The 18,828-nt window shown below is 36.1% G+C and overlaps 2 protein-coding genes across 7 annotated transcripts; one reads left to right on the top strand and one right to left on the bottom strand.

The window, feature by feature from the left end:
• Nucleotides 1-560: 560 nt before the first annotated feature.
• LOC113063119 (suppressor of cytokine signaling 2-like) lies at nt 561-8,176 on the bottom strand. 6 transcript variants are annotated; one of them, XR_003278632.1, is made up of 4 exons: nt 7,718-8,176; nt 6,174-6,428; nt 2,979-3,779; nt 561-2,269 (listed from the first exon to the last, which is right to left on the bottom strand). XR_003278632.1 is itself a non-coding variant. In XM_026233303.1 (3 exons), the coding sequence occupies exons 2-3, from the start codon at nt 6,298-6,300 to the stop codon at nt 3,310-3,312; spliced, it is 597 nt and encodes a 198-aa protein (XP_026089088.1). In that variant the 5' UTR covers nt 6,301-6,428; nt 7,718-8,176; the 3' UTR covers nt 561-3,309. The 6 variants fall into 6 exon arrangements, 4 of the variants coding, with proteins under 4 accessions (XP_026089088.1, XP_026089119.1, XP_026089097.1 ...); XR_003278636.1 differs by having other exon boundaries at nt 561-2,068; XM_026233303.1 differs by having other exon boundaries at nt 561-3,779.
• A 3,872-nt stretch (nt 8,177-12,048) lies between these two features.
• LOC113063111 (condensin-2 complex subunit H2) lies at nt 12,049-18,710 on the top strand. Its single transcript, XM_026233291.1, has 19 exons — nt 12,049-12,234; nt 12,674-12,804; nt 12,896-12,997; nt 13,966-14,027; nt 14,120-14,195; nt 14,284-14,349; nt 14,591-14,670; nt 14,822-14,988; nt 15,537-15,655; nt 15,741-15,815; nt 15,972-16,041; nt 16,132-16,233; nt 16,319-16,363; nt 16,438-16,508; nt 17,102-17,198; nt 17,326-17,465; nt 17,547-17,648; nt 17,762-17,911; nt 18,114-18,710. The coding sequence occupies exons 2-19, from the start codon at nt 12,697-12,699 to the stop codon at nt 18,255-18,257; spliced, it is 1,776 nt and encodes a 591-aa protein (XP_026089076.1). The 5' UTR covers nt 12,049-12,234; nt 12,674-12,696; the 3' UTR covers nt 18,258-18,710.
• Nucleotides 18,711-18,828: the final 118 nt, after the last annotated feature.

Below are 18,828 nucleotides of genomic sequence, written 5' to 3'. Positions count from 1 at the left end.
CTCTAAAAATCCCTGGAAAATATGAAGTGACTCAAATTGTTACTCAGAATTTCCATGCTTTGAAAAAAAAAAACATGCAGGGGACAAGAAACGCTGTAGAAATGGAAAATTGACTGGGCAAACTGGGAGTGAAACTTCCCAATTCAGATGGCAAAGACAAAACACTTCCAAAGAAAATGTACACAAGAAAAACACTTATAAATTCAATATTATTATACAAAATTCTTGCAAACACTGTTGGATTAAAAAGTGAATTTTCTAAACAACCAAACAAACTATTTCCATACAAACACCAAATATACTTGATTATCTGTATTTTCAGAACATTAGAAACCAGAAATCCATTCAGGATGTGGGTTTACTGAAGGTTTGAGAGGTTGCCAGGTTGTGGGTGTGTGACCTTGGTGATGGGTGTTATTGTCTGTTCTGCTCATGATTGGCTCATTTTGGGGCAGAAATAAAAGAGTGAAGTTGTTGTAGAAATCATACTCTATTTCCCAAGTCCTCTATCAGACATTACCAAAAAAATAAATAATAATAACACACACACAGAACAGGAATTAAATCTATGCTTGCTTTTATTTCTCACTTTTTGGGAGACAATCCATTCACCACTGATGCAGCACAATGTAGTAAAATGATATTAGTGGAATTTTGTAGTGGCAAAGAGATCACATCAGACTTACTACCCTAGTTATACCATGTCCTCAAGGAAGACGATGAATAATATTGACAACAGTATACTGGATTTTAAAGATGTTGGCAGAAACACCTCTTAAGCTGATCTGAGATCAGCTTCCCAATTATTTAAGAATTTCTGGTAGATTGTTTTTTGTATTTTAATTAAATCATATTAAATAAAGAACTTCTTTATTTAAAAATAATGTCAAAATAAAGCACCAACCTGTAATCCTTTTAAGCGCAATGCTTTTAAGATAATACTATTTGAATGCTTTAACTGAAAGACTAAGCATAAAGAGAAAATGCAGGAATTTAGCACCCAAGAACAATGGTGAATTGAATACATTGAGCGACCCATTCTTGAAGGGATAATATTATGTATGTTTCATTAAACCAAAATAGAAAGGAGTTCAGATTAGTGAGGAACTTGAGAGGGAAATCTCATTTTTCTTATAAGCTCTCCACAAATAGCAGTAAGGAGAGAATAAAAAGCTTCTGACCTAGTAAGTTTTTTTTTTTTTTGGTTTGGTTTGGTTAAAAAATTACGATTCAGTATAGAATCAAAGATTCTCCAGAGACGACCAATCAGCATGCAGGTTTATCACGACACCCTCCTGAGGTAGGGTTAACACAGGCCAATACTTCTTGACCATATGCAACAAAAGCTGAAACAAACCATGCTGCCAAATTACCTCTTGGTTCAGAATGTGCGATAAAATACTAAGACGGTATATTTTATTTGCAAAGTACACACCCTTAAATGTTGGGCAAGGGGGAGAAGTTTGAGCTTTTAAATTAAAATGTTTATACACACACTGCCATTCAAATTTTTGTATGTTTGGGGGTGGTATGTTTTTTCCAATATTTTTGAGTCTCTTATTTTCAGTAAGGCTACATTGATTTGATAAACAATAGAGCAAAAAAAGCTGATCATATATTAAAATGTAATTTATTCCTGTGATGAGGTGAATTTTCAGCAGCCATTTCTCTTCAGTCTTCAGTGTCACATAATCCTTCAGAAATCATTGTGCTGCTTAATGTGTTTGATGAAAGGATTGTTTTCAGGATTCTTCAAAGTTCAAAAGATCATAACGGAAATCATTTGTAACATTATTAATATCTTTACTGACACATTTGTTCACTTCAATGTGTCCTTGCTGAATTACACTATTTAAAAATCTAACCCCAATCTTTCAAATGGTAGTGTATATGTATAATACATTTTATTTGTTTCAAACTACCTTTAAAAGGGCAATTTTTTCCTGTATTTTTTCAGTAGGTATTACGATATCATGAAGACATGTATGTACAGTATATCATATCACAAGGTACTTGCCAGTTTCCAGCATTTCCTTGGGCAACCATGACAGCAAATGATCTTCTATGACTACAGTACAAAAATATAACATGGATAAAGAGCAAATAAAACATAGTCCAAAAGCATACAGTTTCAAACTCCCATGTCCCAAACACAGGATGCAGAACATCTCAGAAACCTGCTGCAATAAAAGCATAGCTCACCCAAAAATGAGAATTCTGTACTCATGTTACCCTCGTGTTGTTCCAAACTCATATGGTTTGCTTTCTTCTGTGGAACATAAAAGAAAATACTTCAAACTTCAATTAACATCCCAATGAGGTTTGACATCAGTGGATGTTTGTGCCACCATAGTTAATGTGGTCTGCCTTTGTGTGCTTTGATCAGTGATTGGAGAGTAAATAATCCTTACTTAGAAGTCGTATGGATTTATTTCATCTAGTAGACATCCATAGAAACTTTTCAGTTCTTTATAATGGAAAATTGTATTTTTAGAATATTAAAATGTTCTTCACACTAAGGACAAATAGTTTTAAGAACTGTTCACTGGGTGACCTAAAAAGGTTCCTTTACGGAATCACTGCAAAACTCCATCTGGAAATTTGAAGAGTGTAGTTTTCAATATATGGACAAAGACAGCTACAGGATTCTTCAAAATATCTTCTTTTATGTTCTACAGAAGAAAGAACATCACGTTTAAGATTGAGCTAGTGTATTCATTTTTGGGTGAACTCTTCCTTTTAAAAGTGACGCATGGTCACACCGTGAGGCGTCCTGTATATCTGATGTGCGTATTACAGGAAGAAGCCCACCGATGTCAGTGCAGGCCAATGCTCCTGACAGATACTGCTCAGTCACTCATTCAAAGTCAACTGTAGAATATCTACAGGCCATAAACTTGTTAAGCACGCAATGAAGGACACTTAACAGTTATGATATTCTGTGTATTAATGGGATAGTTCAGTCAATATTTACTCACCGAATCAAAACAGAAACTGGAATATGTTTTGAATAACGCTGATGTGTTCTTTTGGATCCCGTTGACTTTCATTGTATGGACAAAAATGGAATATCTTCTCTTGTGTTCCACAGATGAAAAAGTCAAACAGGTTTGGAACATCACTGACGGTGAGTAATTAATGACAGACTTAAATTTTTTTTGTGTGTGAGTTATCCTTTTAAAGTTGTCCTTGGACACAAGATGAGGGATCCCAGGCAAAAGATCCTAAACGGGACATCAGCACCCCAGTATCACTGGATCTATGATCCATAGTACCTCTGCACTTATGGTCATTATTGTCCATCTGGTTCTATACATTATAAGTGTAGTCTGTCAGGTAATCCTTCAGACGGTTCGGCAAAGGAAGTTCTTGTACCCGCCGTGTGGTTTTGTTGATGGCAATACGACACAGATGCTGCAGAGATGGTGTGGCTGTGTACACCGGATTCGTGAGCAGCAGCTGCACTGTCCCATTGGACGGGGCGAGAGGGGTAGTCCTGCCCATACAAGACGTCCGGGACAGCTGCACATAGTGTTCCACGAGATGGACAACGCTGTCGAACTGCTTGAGTTTGGGTTTGACCAGCACCACGGAATCCAGCTTGAACTTTCCGTCCTTGTATTCGATTCGCAGGTTGGTGGGTCCCGCAGATGTCATGGCGGAGATGGTGAAGAGGTAGTCCCTCTGAGAGCTGTCTCGGACCAGAAACGTCCCCTCCGACGTGTCCTGCAGGATCTCCTTGGCTTCATTTGCTGTCAGGCTGCCCCAATACCAGCCTGCTTCCAAGAAAAGAAGACACAGAGGTGGTCACATACGTATCCTCTTCCACAGTATCTGTTTCAGTCGCTTGCTTGTGTAACATGAGACCCATAACGTGTCCCTCTAAAGACAGGCTCACAAAAACCGTCACAGCTACAGTCATATCCTAGCAATTCGGCTGTTGTTTTATCAGGCGTTTTCTGAGTCACTGCAGATATTTTGGCTTTCAGAAGAGGACGCAACCTCTCAACTGTGCCCTGATTTAAAGAGCTAATTCACATCTGATAATGCAGCAAGAAACCAAGCACTTCCGAAATGAGCTGATAAGTGAACGTTAATTGCAAACATTATGACAACTGTGGCATAGCAAGTCTAAACAAGACAGCAGAAATATCAACATAAATGACATATTTTTCCTGAAATAGTAAACTAGACCATCTGACTATTCATCTTGGGAGTATCTGACATTTGTGATGGCGGATGCTTGACAGATGTTCCCCAAAGCTGCTCACATTGTATTTCTCAATAACAAACAAACCTAAAAAAGGATCTCGCTGCAGCATCATAATGACTTTATGTTATGTTTTTCTTTTATACAGTGCAGTGCTGGACTAAATTTGCACATGCACTTGAAACCAGAAAGGGATGTGATGTGACAGAGACACAAACCACTAAGGACAAATGTTCCAGCCAGACCAGGATATATAACAAAAGCTTCATAGACATGATAATGTAACTCTTTTGTTGCACAAAAAGCAAAACGGAAAAAAATTAACAGTAAAAGCTTTTTCAAGAAATTCACATAGTTCCAATAATTCACTTACATATACTTCTTATCAGGCTCAGAAAGGGGGTGATAAAAATAAAGTGATAAAATAGCCCCCATAATTAATGTGGAATATATTCTTTTTTTATGTTTAATTAATTTTAATTACACTTCATAGATTATAAATTTAAATTACATTTAAATTTAAATAAATTTGCATTTATATATTTATTTATTTTACATTATATCTAATTATTTATTTATAATAAAAAACATGCCCCTGGAAATCCAAACGTGGTGAAAACTGCCCCTTAATGTAAAAAAATAATTAGCCTACTTTTTTTCTTGACATTCACTTCTCTCATATTTTCATTATTATCTTCTGATCAAACAACAGTCCCGAAACAATACACCAGATGCAAATTGTCACAAAAAAAAAGAAAAGAAAAAAAAAACAACAGCAAGTCCTGAAACATTTTCAATTATTTGACATTCACCCAGCATCGAGGTCCCCGATGTCCAGACCTCGGTATTTTTTAAATAACAGAAGATGTAAAATAATTAATTACATTATATTAATTCTGCTTTGGTGCTGCAAGGATAAAAAGCCAAGATAACAGATCTTCTCATCTGAGATGCCTGTTTTACATATTGCCTGTTTTTGCACTATTTCACCAACAAATTCATTCCAAACACAGCCACAGCACAGTTTTGCGTCTCTGAGCAACATGACGCTGTTTCTTTCCTGAATGAATCAACCGTTTAAATGATTCGGTTCAATCGCAATGACTCACTTATGAACAGTGACTTGCTGCTACCTATTGGCGATTTTAATTTCACATTTCGATGTGGTTTTTTTTTAATGTTTTAAATCATTTCAAATATCAGTATAGTAAACGTTTTATGTTTAACATATCAAAACATTACTTATGCATTTGTAATTGCAGATAAATTAATTCACGTCTTGCATTAAACAGTGTAATGCCACTTCAGATGCAACTTCTGTGTTGATTTAATTTGCATGGTAACAGCCCATATGTCTTATTATTATAATTCACTGATTAAACGTAAGATAATGGACACTTTTAAGAAAAGGGGGAATATAAAGGTAAAATTGCCCATAAAATGTAAAAATCAGTTTAAACTTGTTGGAAAAGATTAATTTCTATTAGTGTGAATTACCTACATTATACATTGCCTACATTGAAAACCTACATTATAATCCAATTTGTGAGTCTTTAAACATCTTAAAATGCACACATGTAAGCCAGGAAAATCTAAATTTTCTTGGGGGAGGAACCACCTTACTCTCCATTTTGGGACCTCGGTATTTTAAAAAAAAAAAAAAAAACCTGTGTATGGGTCTGCAACAAACTCATGGCAAAAGCACTTTACAGCTGCTGCTAATCTGATTTATGAGATTAAAGTACACTCAAAACGACCTTTAAACATTTTACAGAAATTTTATATAGAAGGTTAATCTTTTTAAAATCGACTGTTATCACTTTTAACATCAAATTTGACGCATTGTGATAATTATTTTTTAACTAGCCTGTTGCTGTGTTGCATGCGGCATGAATTCAGTGAGAGTTAGCCTACAGGAGCAAATGAAGAGAGTATGTAAGTGAAACGAGCAGTAAACGTTTACCAGTGTTTTTAAGGTCTCTCATGGCAGTGGCAATGCGACTCTGCTCGGACTCCGCGACTTGGGTTTCGGTTTGCGATCTCCTTTCATTCTCGATGCTTTCCGTTGAGTCGGATGAGTGACAGGTCATTGGAGAACGGCGTTCTGCATCCACTCAATGTCTATAATTATCCTTCAAAGACTACTGACTCTTACAATCGACCAAAACATGTGAGAAGTCTTCCACAGCGTCCGTGGATACTGTTTGGCTGCGCCGATCTGAAAATACAAACATGATTTTAACCCTATGTTTTGTTTGATGCTTTTTGTGTTGCTGTTGTTTTTTTTGTTTTGTTTTTTGCTGATTAGTATTTCCATACATGTCTGCTGCTAATTTGCTGATGTTTAAGAACTACATTGTAGCATAAAACCGTGTGAACTGATGTCAATTAGGCCTACTGGTACTGTACTGGTGCTACAATCTTCTACATTACCTGAGAGTAATAGAAAACATGGACATGCATGCATTTATGGTCATCAAATGTACTTCTTCAAAACAATTATGTCACCCCAAGTCACCCTCGATTCCTTTAAATCACTTAATTCAATAAGGCCACCGTATAGGAAACGTTAAAACGCTTTAAAATAACAAAAAGAAACAAATACGCAAATGCATAATACCGCTAAACGAAAGAGTGTGTGTTAGTCACTCACACAATTGAGGTAAGCGTATAACACTGTCCTGGTTTGGTCAACTGTTTGTGTCTCCAGCAGAATGGAAAATGTTACATCCCTTCCCGTCACCTCAGACATGGTATTTATAGTTTTTAACACGTAAATGAAAAGCTTGTGTGAACTATCACTTGTATACTTGTGTCAAACTAAACATTAATGACACCAGTTCTGTCATTTAACATTCATTATCCTGATCTGAATTTGAGTTGTAGCTTAAGACAGAAACGAAATCATTCCTCGCCTTACCTTAAAATTGTTTTTGCCCTGTAAATCCTTAGTATTTTTACAGTCTTAACGCGTCTACTGTCACCCAGGAGGGTGGTGCTCACATAGTCATTCCACTCCTGTAGCGCATTTCTTATTGTTGTTTTTTTATACTCTCATAAAGTTCTCAATTGAATAAAGCAAAGGGCAGCTACTGTTATGTTTTCGGTTATTGTTTTTAATTGGATAAAAGAGCGAAATGACATCACCATAAGCTTCATTAACATTAGGCTACAAACGTCCGTCTTGTGTGTGAATGGCTCATTGCGCACGTGCATGAGGAATAAAAACAAAGGGTGTCTTTGAGAGACGGCAAAATACGCAGAACCGCCTTTACTAGGAAACTGCATTGACAGCTAGCTCCTGGTAAACGATAGTGTGACAAACAAGAGAAACGAGAGTCTTTTCTCCTGAACGTGTAAATGAAGATACGTTAGTTCTAAATGCACGGATTATTTGATGTAGCTGCTATGTGAGACATAATGAATCAGACGAAATAAAGCAGAGTATATTTTGAATATAAACTTGAGCCTGAAAGGTGACAGTCGGAGAAAGCGCACAGCACTTACCTTTTGTCTAAGTGAAAGCAATAAGCAATCAAGTCCAGCGCGTTTCACGTTACAGTCGTTCAATGGCAACATGATTCAGACCCATCGTTTATTATTGATGGGAAACACTGATCGGCTCACTGTCAAACGACCAGCACCCCCTGATGCTCAGCAGATCGGGACGCGTTTTTCCGTGTATTTGCATTAATTCTTTCGGGAGCGATACTGGCGACACTGTATGTCTCGCGCTGTCTGCAAGCGCACCGCGCGCACCGCGCGTCCTAACGCGTTACAACGCGAGCCAAGATAGCAGGACATATAATTACTCTCTCCAGCAGTTTAGTGATATTCCAACGAATCTTTTTTTCTCTTGCCCTGTCTCTCTCTCCCTCTCTTTCTCTGTGTGTGCGCGCGCTCGTCGTTAACTACTTAATCCTCGTTTAAAAAGACTAGTATATAAAAGACTAATTTCCAGGAACTTTCCAGGAATCCTATCACGTGGTCAGATGTGCGAGCGCTCTCTTAAGGTCGTGCCAACTGGCTATTTTGTTGTTGTTTATTTGTTTGTTTTGTTGAGATCTGCCAGACACGTTTATATCGTAAACATGTTTATATTAATTATAAATATATATATTTTTTTTTTCGTTTGGTTTTACATTTAGATCTTCCGTATAAGGCTGTTTTCATCAGAAGAATAATTGAATTATATATATAAAGACCTAATAACACAACCAGCAGTGAAGTGCAAGGGACAGACGAAATGTACTGCGATACGTTCAATATAACACGTCCCAAATCTATTTTATTGTTAATTAATCGTTCTGTGTTGTATTTCTGTATTAAAATGTTTATTAATAAAACATCTGCGATGGGAATAAGGTTTATTTTTTTTTTTTATTTTTTTTTTATAGAATCTGTACAGGTTTTAAAAAAATAAACAGTTGTTGCTTTTCGAGATATGTGTGTAATGTTAAAGAACTCCTCTGAGCAAGTCACAGCATGACAAGTGCCACCTTAAACCAGGAATTTATTGCCTACATACATGACAAAACAAAATATAAGAAGCTGTATAATATTGAGTTTCGTCGTTGTGTAAAAACCCCAAAACCACAATAAACTACCTAAATATCCACAACACATTCAGAAAGATAGATAGATAGACAGACAGACAGACAGACAGACAGACAGACAGACAGACAGACAGATAGATAGATAGATAGATAGATAGATAGATAGATAGATAGATAGATAGATAGATAGATAGATAGATAGATAGATAGATAGATAGATAGATAGATAGATAGATAGACAGATCCTTGTATATATCTTTGTATAAAGACAACAGTGGATTAAATGCCTATGGTTCACACTTTTACTCACCATCATGTTGTTCCAAAACTGCTGTTGAACAGAAAAGAAGATATTTTAAAGAATGTTGGTAACTAAAAAGTTGTCAGTAGCCATTGACTTCCATAGTATTTATTCCTATGGAAGTCTATGACTACTGTCAACAGCTTGAACTATCCATTTAACACATCAGCAATCAGAGATGACTAAGTCTGATGTCTCAGATGACCTTGCACACACTCTTACGAAGACAACTGGAATGCTTGTTAGTTTTATGGACGGGTCATGTTACTTGTGTATATAAGCCAATTAGTTGCTACTTTAAAACAAATAAAATTGTGGTTGAGCATCCTCTTGTTTTGATACAGTTAGGAGGAAGTTCTTGGCAGATTAGCCTCAAATGACACATGGGCCTGTGTCCTCAAACAGGTTCAGTCATCACCAATTTGTGGTTGGTTTTGCATTCATTTCGGTTTAAAATAGTACATAACTCTTATACGTCAAAAGTTAAATGAGCCCAAATTTACCTATGTACTGTATGCGTAATAGCTGTCAATGTTTCTCAGCACCAGTGGTTAAAGTCCTTGCTTTTTCTTCCTTGTTAGAATGCAGATAAAAACTACTAAATTGGAAGGATTCTGTTCCACCATTTACATCCGGTTCAGAGATATAATATCTTGCCTCCGCCTTGCAAAGATCAGATAGAGACTCATCATAAAGAAGACCTGAAAAATTTTGTTCTAAATAATACACGATTATTGACTAAATAGCCCTGTTAAGCCAAATGGATGTAAAACCAGTTTATTTGTTTATTTATTGCCATGCATGTGCATAACTGAGTGTATGTGTGTACATATTTATGTAAATTCATTGTTCAATTATCTTATGAAAATGGTCAGCATTATGGTAATTTTGGGGAATATTAGGTCAGGGTTGAGGGATTGTGTTGAATTAATTTGTAATACATATAAAAAAAAAAAAACATTTTAGGACAAAATGTATGAAATGCTATAAAATATAATCATTCAATAATCTTCATATTTTGTACTGTAATTGTTCACTTCTATCTTGGTTATGCATCTCTGGGGTTGAGCTAAAAAAAATTGTATGTCTGCCTTATAGCGACCTCTTCTGGATGATGTAAAGTTTACGTTGGTTTTCCTGCTAGATGAAAAAATAAACAAATAATTGTAAAGTGCAAATATTTGTTACTTTTTTATTGACTTATTTTTAATAAACCATATGACTTATGTTTTCTCTAAATTGTCTAACAACCTTATATGTAAGCTCTTTCTGTATTTTTTGCTATGCAATATATATAAAATAACACAAATACCTGTGGTCTTCCTGAGACTTTCACTAGACTCTTTGAAAACATACAGAGGATACAGGTGCTGGTCATATAATTAGAATATCATCAAAAAGTTGATTTATTTCACTAATTCGTTTCAAAAAGTGAAACTTGTGTATTATATTAATTCATTACACACAGACTGATATATTTCAAATGTTTATTTCTTTTAATTTGATGCTTATAACTGACAACTAAGGAAAATCCCAAATTCAGTATCTCAGAAAATTACAATATTACTTAAGACCAATACAAAGAAAGGATTTTTTTAAATCTTGGCCAACTGAAAAATATGAAAATGAAAAGTATAAGCATGTACAGCACTCAATACGTAGTTGGGGCTCCTTTTGCCTGAATTAATGCTGCAATGCGGCGTGGCGATCAGTCTGTGGCACTGCTCAGGTGTTATGAGAGCCCAGGTTGCTCTGATAGTGGCCTTCATCTCTTCTGCATTCTTGGGCCTGGCATATCACATCTTCCTCTTCCCAATACCCCATAGATTTTCTATGAGGTTAAGATCAGGCGAGTTTGCTGGCCAATTAAGAACAGGCATACCATGGTCCTTAAACCAGTTACTGGTAGCTTTGGCACTGTGTGCAGGTGCCAAGTCTTGTTGGAAAATGAAATCTGCATCTCCATAAAGTTGGTCAGCAGCAGGAAGCATGAAGTGCTCTAAAACTTGGACCTCAGAAAACACAGTGGACCAACACCAGCAGATGACATGGCTCCCCAAACCATCACTGACTGTGGAAACTTTACACTGGACCTCAAACAACGTGGATTGTGTGCCTCTCCTCTCTTCCTCCAGACTCTGGGACCTTGATATCCAAAGGAAATGCAAAATTTACTTTCATCAGAGAACATAACTTTGTACCACTCAGCAGCAGTCAAGTCCTTTTTTGCCCAAGAGACACTTCTGACGCTGTCTGTTGTTCAAGAGTGGCTTGACACAAGGAATGCGACAGCTGAGACCCATGTCTTGCATACGTCTGTGCGTAGTGGTTCTTGAAGCACTGACTCCAGCTGCAGTCCACTATTTGTGAATTTCCCCCACATTTTTAATGGGTTTTTTCTCACAATCCTTTCCAGGGTGCGGTTATCACTATTGCGTGTACACTTTTTTCTACCACATCTTTTCCTTCCCTTTGCCTCTCTATTAATGTGTTTGGACACAGAGCTCGGTGAACAGCCAGCCTCTTTTGCAATGACCCTTTGTGTCTTGCCCTCCTTGTGCAAGGTGTCAATGGTAGTCTTTTTGACAGCTATTAAGTCAGCAGTCTTCCCCATGATTGTGTAGTCTACAGAACTAGAGCGAGAGACCATTTATTAATTAGCTGATAAGAGTGTGGCACCAGGTTTCTTCAATATTGAACCTTTTCACAATATTCTAATTTTCTGAGATACTGAATTTGGGATTTTCCTTAGTTGTCAGTTATAATCATCAAAATTAAAAGAAATAAACATTTGAAATATATCAGTCTGTGTGTAATGAATGGATATAATATACAAGTTTCACTTTTTGAATGGAATTAGTGAAATAAATCAACTTTTTGATGATATTCTAATTATTCGACCAGTACCTGTACAGACCAGACATGATTGCGACGATCCTCCTCCAGGCCGGCAGTGGGCAGCGTTTCACTAGATGCCCAGTGACTCCGATGTGACGTCACGCAGGCGGCAAAAACAAAATGACGTTTGTGCCGAGTTTCCTCAAAGAGTAGATTTTATTGTTTACTTTTTTTTTGCTAAATTTAGAGACAGAACCTGTACGTTTTTCGAAATACGCAATCAAGAGATTATTTTTACCCAGCAACCGTTGCTTATTCGCATACTAAAGGTGAGCGTATTGATTTGTAAGTTACATATGAGCGTCGCGCGGAGCTTCAGTGTTGTTAAACCGTTACTGTTGTTTAACAATTAAACATAGTTTACAGTTTAACAGCGATTACGAATGGTTATAAAACCACCTTACACTTAATGGTAATGTTTATATACAGATATATGTATTATGCTTGTAGTTACTAGACAGATAGCAAATGTCCTGTTTACACTTAATGTTACTTTGATTCCGTAATGACATAAGTTAATTGTTTCTTTCATGTGTAACGTTAACTGGATTTCTGTATTTGACTCTAAAGAGCAGTAACATAGTAAAACAGAGCGTACTAAATAAAATATTACATGCCATTGTCTTCTTTTCAAAATTAAGCAGTCTTGTTTTATATCATTATTAATATATTTGGTGAATGGTGATTAATTTGAAAGATTATTTGCAGGGTATTTTTATAAATACGTGGTCATGGACTCTGCGGAGACGAGATATGGCCATCTGCTTCAGCCCCTGCGAGACCTCACCAAGAACTGGGACATTGACCTGGCCAGCCAGCTCGGAGAGTATCTTGAGGAGGTGAGAAAACACAAGACAGACTGATCAAGAAGCACCTTCATTCATTTAAAGCTTCATTTTCTAACATTAAGTATGCTGTCTGTGATCACAGCTGGACCAGATGACCATTTCATTCGATGGTGGGAAAACCATGATGAACTTTGCAGAGGCTGCACTTTTAATCCAAGGATCCACATGCATCTATGGCAGAAAGGTAAAACATTTGATGTTTTATGTGTGTGCTACAGTGATTAGTTTCACTGATATATAGATTTAGTAGTTTTCATTAAAGTAAAAATGTTATTTAATTTATTTACTTTTGGATATTTTATTAAAAAGTTTCATGCGTGGCAGAAATAAATACATTTATAATTCATATTAGTGTCTTAACCGTCATTGAGAATCCAAGCAGCTCATAAAACGATCACAATAATCCACAAGTAATTCACACAATTTCAGGTCGTCAGTTCACATCTTGAGATGCACAAATATGCATGTTTGTCTGTATCAGGAGAGACATATGCACTGAGAAAGCGACTTTCTCACTGGAGGTGTCATTATTTTATTATTGCATTGGCATTATTTTATAATTTCTCACTAGAGGTGGAATTATTTTATTATTGCATTGCCATTATTTTATTATTTCTCACTGGAGGTGGCATTATTTTATTATTGCATTGCCATTATTGTATTATTTCTCACTGGAGGTGGCATTATTTTATTATTGCATTGCCATTATTGTATTATTTCTCTCTGGAGGTGGCATTATTTTATTATTGCATTGCCATTATTGTATTATTTCTCACTGGAGGTGGTATTATTTTATTATTGCTTTGGCATTATTTTATTATTTCTCACTGAAGGTGGAAGAATAATGATTTGTTTATCTGTAGCACACAGATTTTCACTTCAGTAGGCATTTATTGATGGACTGAAGTCGCGTGGATTACTTGTGGGTTATTGTGATGCTTTTATCAGCTGTTTAAATTCCAATTTTGATGGCACCCATTCACCCAGGGGATACTTTAGTTAGCAAGTGATTCTCAAAATCTACTAGATGAAGAAATAAAACCACCTACATCATCTAAAATTACATTTTTGTGTGAACTAATCCTATAATATGTAATACATTTATTATGGCAAAAGACTTTCTTCACAAAATGATCTGTTCTGAATGTTTAGGTCGAGCTCCTTCACACTCTGGTGTTTCAAACATTAGATTACATCTCTAACAAAAACAAAAAGTAAGTGTTATTGTCCTGGAACTTCATATTCTGTTTATTCTCTTGAATCGGCATTTGGTGTGTTGTCATGCTGGTTGTCCCTGTTTCCACAGACGTGACAAACAAGGTTCTTCATCAGACGGTAACCAGGAAAAAAACCCTTCAGGCAATGAAGGAGATGATTGTGAGGTGCCCAAATGAGCAATAGTGCTTATTAATTTAAACAAAGATTTCAGTTTTTGTATATCTGTGTGAATAATTGAGTATTTTGATGCAGTTTGATGAGATTGAGCAGGATGAGAACGTCAACTCTCAGAATATAACGATGAAAGATTCAACAGAGGTGGGTTGGGCTTCACCTCATCATACTTTTTGTTTCTACAATTTATAATGTCTATACTAGGCATCCATACTAAACTTTGTTTGTGTCTTTGACTAGGAAAAATTGTGAGAAATTAGGAAAAATTTTGAGATTTACTAAATTATGTTTTTTTTTTTTTTTTAATGCTCTGCAGACCAAGTTGTATAGCATGTGAGTTTTGGTTTGTCTTTTTTATTTTTATTTTTTGATATTCTTTTTTTAGAAAGTGAAGATTATTCGTCTCCCTCCTGAATCTCTCATTCCTGTAGAATCACTTGAGAAACAGAAATACCCCCTTCTCAGGTAAAGACCCACACAAACAAAGAAAATCGTGGCACACGGCTCTCCACTGCTCTCCAGGAGAATATTACCTGAACAAGTGCTGGAAATTAAGTTCAACTTGCAAAGAGCTAAAAATGCTTTCCCAGAATGCTTATTTTTTTTTATCCTCTAGCCTTAAAGGAGAGCTTCTTGGCAGCTGTAAGGATTTTCGAATGAATCATTTCACCATGGATGAATCCGGATTGATGCGTCTGGGCTCTTCCCACACTCACTTCCTCAAGGAGGTCGCAGAAATCCAGCACAACTTCTCTGTACATGAAGCTCTGCCTTTAGATAATGGTGAGTACACAGGCTTCTCGTGTGACAGTCTATACAGATGTTTTTGAAAGTTTCATGAACGAGAACTTGCACTAGATCAGATTATTACAATTTTTTTTTTAAAGTCAATGTATGGTCATCAAAGAATACTGAAAAATATATTACAATTTCCTCAAAAAATATGAAGCAGCACAATAACTTTCAAAATAACAAGAAATTATTACTTGGCACCAAATCAGCATGTTATAATGATTTATTAAGGATCATGTGACACTGGAAACAAATCAGCTTTGCTATCACAGAAAAACATTTAAAAATTTAAAATGTTATAATACAGTAAAATAGACAAATTTATTTTTAAGTGTAATAATATTTCATAGTATTAGTGTTTTTATGTACTTATGTACTAAATAAATTCCTTTGTGAGCGTATGAGACCTCTTTCAAACACATTTTTTCAAAATCTTACTGACCCAAAATTAAACCTGAACCTTATTGTTATTACAAGACTTATAGATTACCACACTGATCTGCTTTGTTTTTGTCTTATCGTTGTCATCTGGGGTCCAGAGGGTGTCGCTGAGGTTAATGGTGGTTACGATGAAGAAGATGGTGGTGCGGAGGTTCTTCCTCCACTGGAAGATCATGGGATGCAGGTTGAGTCAGAAGAGTGGGTGGAAAGACATCAGGTGATTAACAATTGATATATTTGGCATTTGGGAAAAGATCTGTTGAATGTAATTATTAAAGTTTTCCATTTTTTAAATGATCTAGGCCCCTAGTGAGAGGAGGATGTTAAGACCGAGACCTGCAGTTCAGCCAGTTCCAGAGGAACCCAAGCAGCTCAAGGTATAGATTCTTCACACTTACACTAAATCAATCATGTAAAGAACATTCACATGTAGTACATGTTAAAATATCAATATGATTTTGGTATGTTATGTTTGTTATGCATTCTGTAATCATGTCCTCGTAAAAGTAATCAATTGCATGTGTATATTTCAGGAAATTGTGGACCCTTGGAAAAGCCATGATTCATATGCTGCATTTGGGGAGGACAAACCTCTCAAAACAGGTGTGTGCTCAATCTGATGTTCTTCCAATAAAATAACTCATTTCATTATGTTATTGCAGTTGGACTTTTCTTTTCTTCTGTGCTCTCTAGGGAAGTGTTATAAAGTGCCTGCTGGTCTTGAAGAGTCTGGAAAGAGGAAGAGGAAGGGTCCTTCAAAACTTCAGGACTTTGGGAGCTGGTTCTCTAAAGCCTGTAAGCTGTTATCAGGATATTATTTGAAAAGGAATGGATGGCATAGCTGTTTGGATGAATTAGAGTAGTTTTTTTTCTCTTACAGTTGAGACTGCAGACCACAAGCTTAAGAACGGACCTACTTATCCTGGTAATATAAATATATATACATTTTCTCTAAGTAGTGGTTGAAATGTATACAAATTTTTGTTTTTCTTATGGTAGACCTTAATTACATCTTTGTGAGTAAAATGGGTCAGCGTCTGAAAGCACAGAAGCAGATCCTCAGGAAAAGGGTAAGTACAATTTTGAGTTGTGTGATATATCATTCAAAATGTTTGGGCTCTTTTGACACATGTCAGTAATGTTACAGAAGATTTATATTTCAAATGAATGCTGTTCTTTTGAACCTTCTGTTAATTAAACAAATCAGCAGGATCTGTTCTCTCTAGACACTCCCACGCTAGCATTCCTATTCTTTTTCTATTCTAGCTACTTGTTTTCTTTTCATTTATATTCAAAAGCCTTGCTATTTGTATTTTGCTAAGCTAACCAAGACTTGTCACAGCATTTACATATTATTGCTCTTTTGTAGGTTTGGATAAAAGCAACTGCTAAAAGACTGAATGTAAATGTACAAGTGACACTGAAGACTGGAACAATAACATTTTGGCTTTAGCATTATAGGCATAAATTACATTTTAATTTATATATTAATATCAAATTGAATGTGATCAAATTTCACAATATTACTGTATTTTCTATATCAAATAAATATCTTGCTGAGGATAAGAGACTTCTTTTAAAAACATAAATCTTACTGAGTCTAAACTTTGAACAGTAGTGTATTTGTTATGTGTCATGTGACCAGAGGTATTTTCTGTTTTAGGGTGTTTTTGTCTCTGATGAGGAGTTAAAGAAAACTTATCTGGAACCAGAGAATATTGAGGACCAGGTCGAGGTTGTCCGGCATCCAGACGAAGAGGGTGAGATGCACACACTAAAAATAATCCAGGCCTAGACTTTTTCCCCTACACCATTATTTGCCCAGAACCATTGTTTAAAATGCACCAGACATAAATATTTTGTGGTTATTCCCTCAATTTCTTTCAGGCGAGGACTTTTCGGATGAGGAACATGACAAGTTGGTTGATGATCTTGAACCTGCGGAGCACCTTGGTGAACAGGAGCAAATTTTCCATGACTTGCATATGAGCCGGATGAGTTATGAAGATCTGGTCAAGAAGAGTGTGGTACGAAAGCTTAAGATCGATTTCTAGAGAAATGAATTGGACAGTGGTAGTTTATTCTTTCTAAACTTTCTCTGTATGTAGGACCTGTTTCTGGTGAACTCTCAGAAGTATGCGCAGGAGACTGCTTTGTCTCGGAGAGTCAAAGAGTGGGAGGATGGAATCAACCCTCATCTTGCTGCTCAGGTAATGTGGGCTGAGCCTTGCAAGGTTTCTGTGGTAAAATATTCAATAGTGATTTAAACAATTGGTGGCCATTTATCCCCATTAAATGAGTGTCTGAAATATTTTGTGCACAGGAGACCCATCCAGTTTTTGACATCCATGAGTATGGAGACAGAATTGTCCAATCACTCTGTAGCGTGGGTGTGAAAAAATCATTTGCCTTTGTCGTAAAAGGCAAGGAGAACACAGAAGCCTGCAGATACATGCTGGCTGCACTTCAGCTGGTGGGTATTAAAAGCAATGACTGCTGCTATTTTCTACCTGAGGCTTAAAGTATAGTTATGCATTACCAGAAAGGTTGTTTGTGGCATTTTAAGCAACTTGTATTTCTTTACTGAGATTTGTATTGATACTTGCGACGTTTAAGTTAAAACAACATAACCTTCTAAAACAAAAATGTCACCTGATGCTACTTTTGTATTACAGGCCAATGATTACACGGTGGAGATTGACAAGAGACATGGGCTTGAAGAGAGCGTAGATACTATGGAGCTCACGTTACTGACTACACAGAGGGCTCATGAACGTCTCAAAACCTACAACGCACCATCTGCTACAGATATACCTTGACCCTTTATGTTTGTTTATTGCTCATCATCTCTTACCTTCTGCCCCAAACATGACCTTTTTATCACCTACAATTTCAGAGATAAAATCCACACAAAGTATTTTTTTTTCCGTCTGATAATTCCTGTATTCTTATATCCAGCACTGTACTTAAGATTTCAGTTTGGCCTTTACATATGCTGAAGAAAAGAAAAGAAATAACAGGTGAAGAAATAACCCGTGTTTGAGATTGGCTTTGCATTTTAAGAAGCTAATATGTCATATTTCATTGGCTAAAATTATGGAAAAAAAAGTCTTTAAAATGGTTAAAAAAAGTATTTTTCTATGCATTCTTTGAGATTTTAAAATGACGGAGACGTTTCCCTCCTATTTTCATCTCTATGTAAACTGCATGTCTGTACAGTTTCTAAACCAATTTTTGGTCAGAAGACACACAAATAAAAGAGTGCTGAACTATTTAAAAAGTCATTTTGTGTGATGTAAGTAAGTAGCATGTGCAACTAACATTTAGTAGCAGTGAGGTATATGAGAACTGCTTCTGGATTTATAGTTTAGATAAATAGTAGCCTTTATA

This window comes from Carassius auratus, chromosome 4 (genome assembly GCF_003368295.1).
Source record: "Carassius auratus strain Wakin chromosome 4, ASM336829v1, whole genome shotgun sequence".
In the NCBI taxonomy this organism is placed as follows: Eukaryota; Metazoa; Chordata; class Actinopteri; order Cypriniformes; family Cyprinidae; genus Carassius; species Carassius auratus.
This window is presented reverse-complemented; position numbering and strand designations above follow the sequence as displayed.

Excerpts from the sequence above, each read along its gene's own strand:
- LOC113063119 (XM_026233303.1), bottom strand. The coding sequence starts at position 6,300 with ATGACCTGTCACTCATCCGACTCAACGGAAAGCATCGAGAATGAAAGG. Across the intron at positions 3,780-6,173 it reads GAGAGACCTTAAAAACACTG|CAGGCTGGTATTGGGGCAGC; the intron begins GTAAACGTTTAC and ends TTTTCTTGGAAG.
- LOC113063111 (XM_026233291.1), top strand. The coding sequence starts at position 12,697 with ATGGACTCTGCGGAGACGAGATATGGCCATCTGCTTCAGCCCCTGCGA. Across the intron at positions 14,028-14,119 it reads ATCTCTAACAAAAACAAAAA|ACGTGACAAACAAGGTTCTT; the intron begins GTAAGTGTTATT and ends CTGTTTCCACAG. Across the intron at positions 14,196-14,283 it reads ATGAAGGAGATGATTGTGAG|TTTGATGAGATTGAGCAGGA; the intron begins GTGCCCAAATGA and ends ATTTTGATGCAG.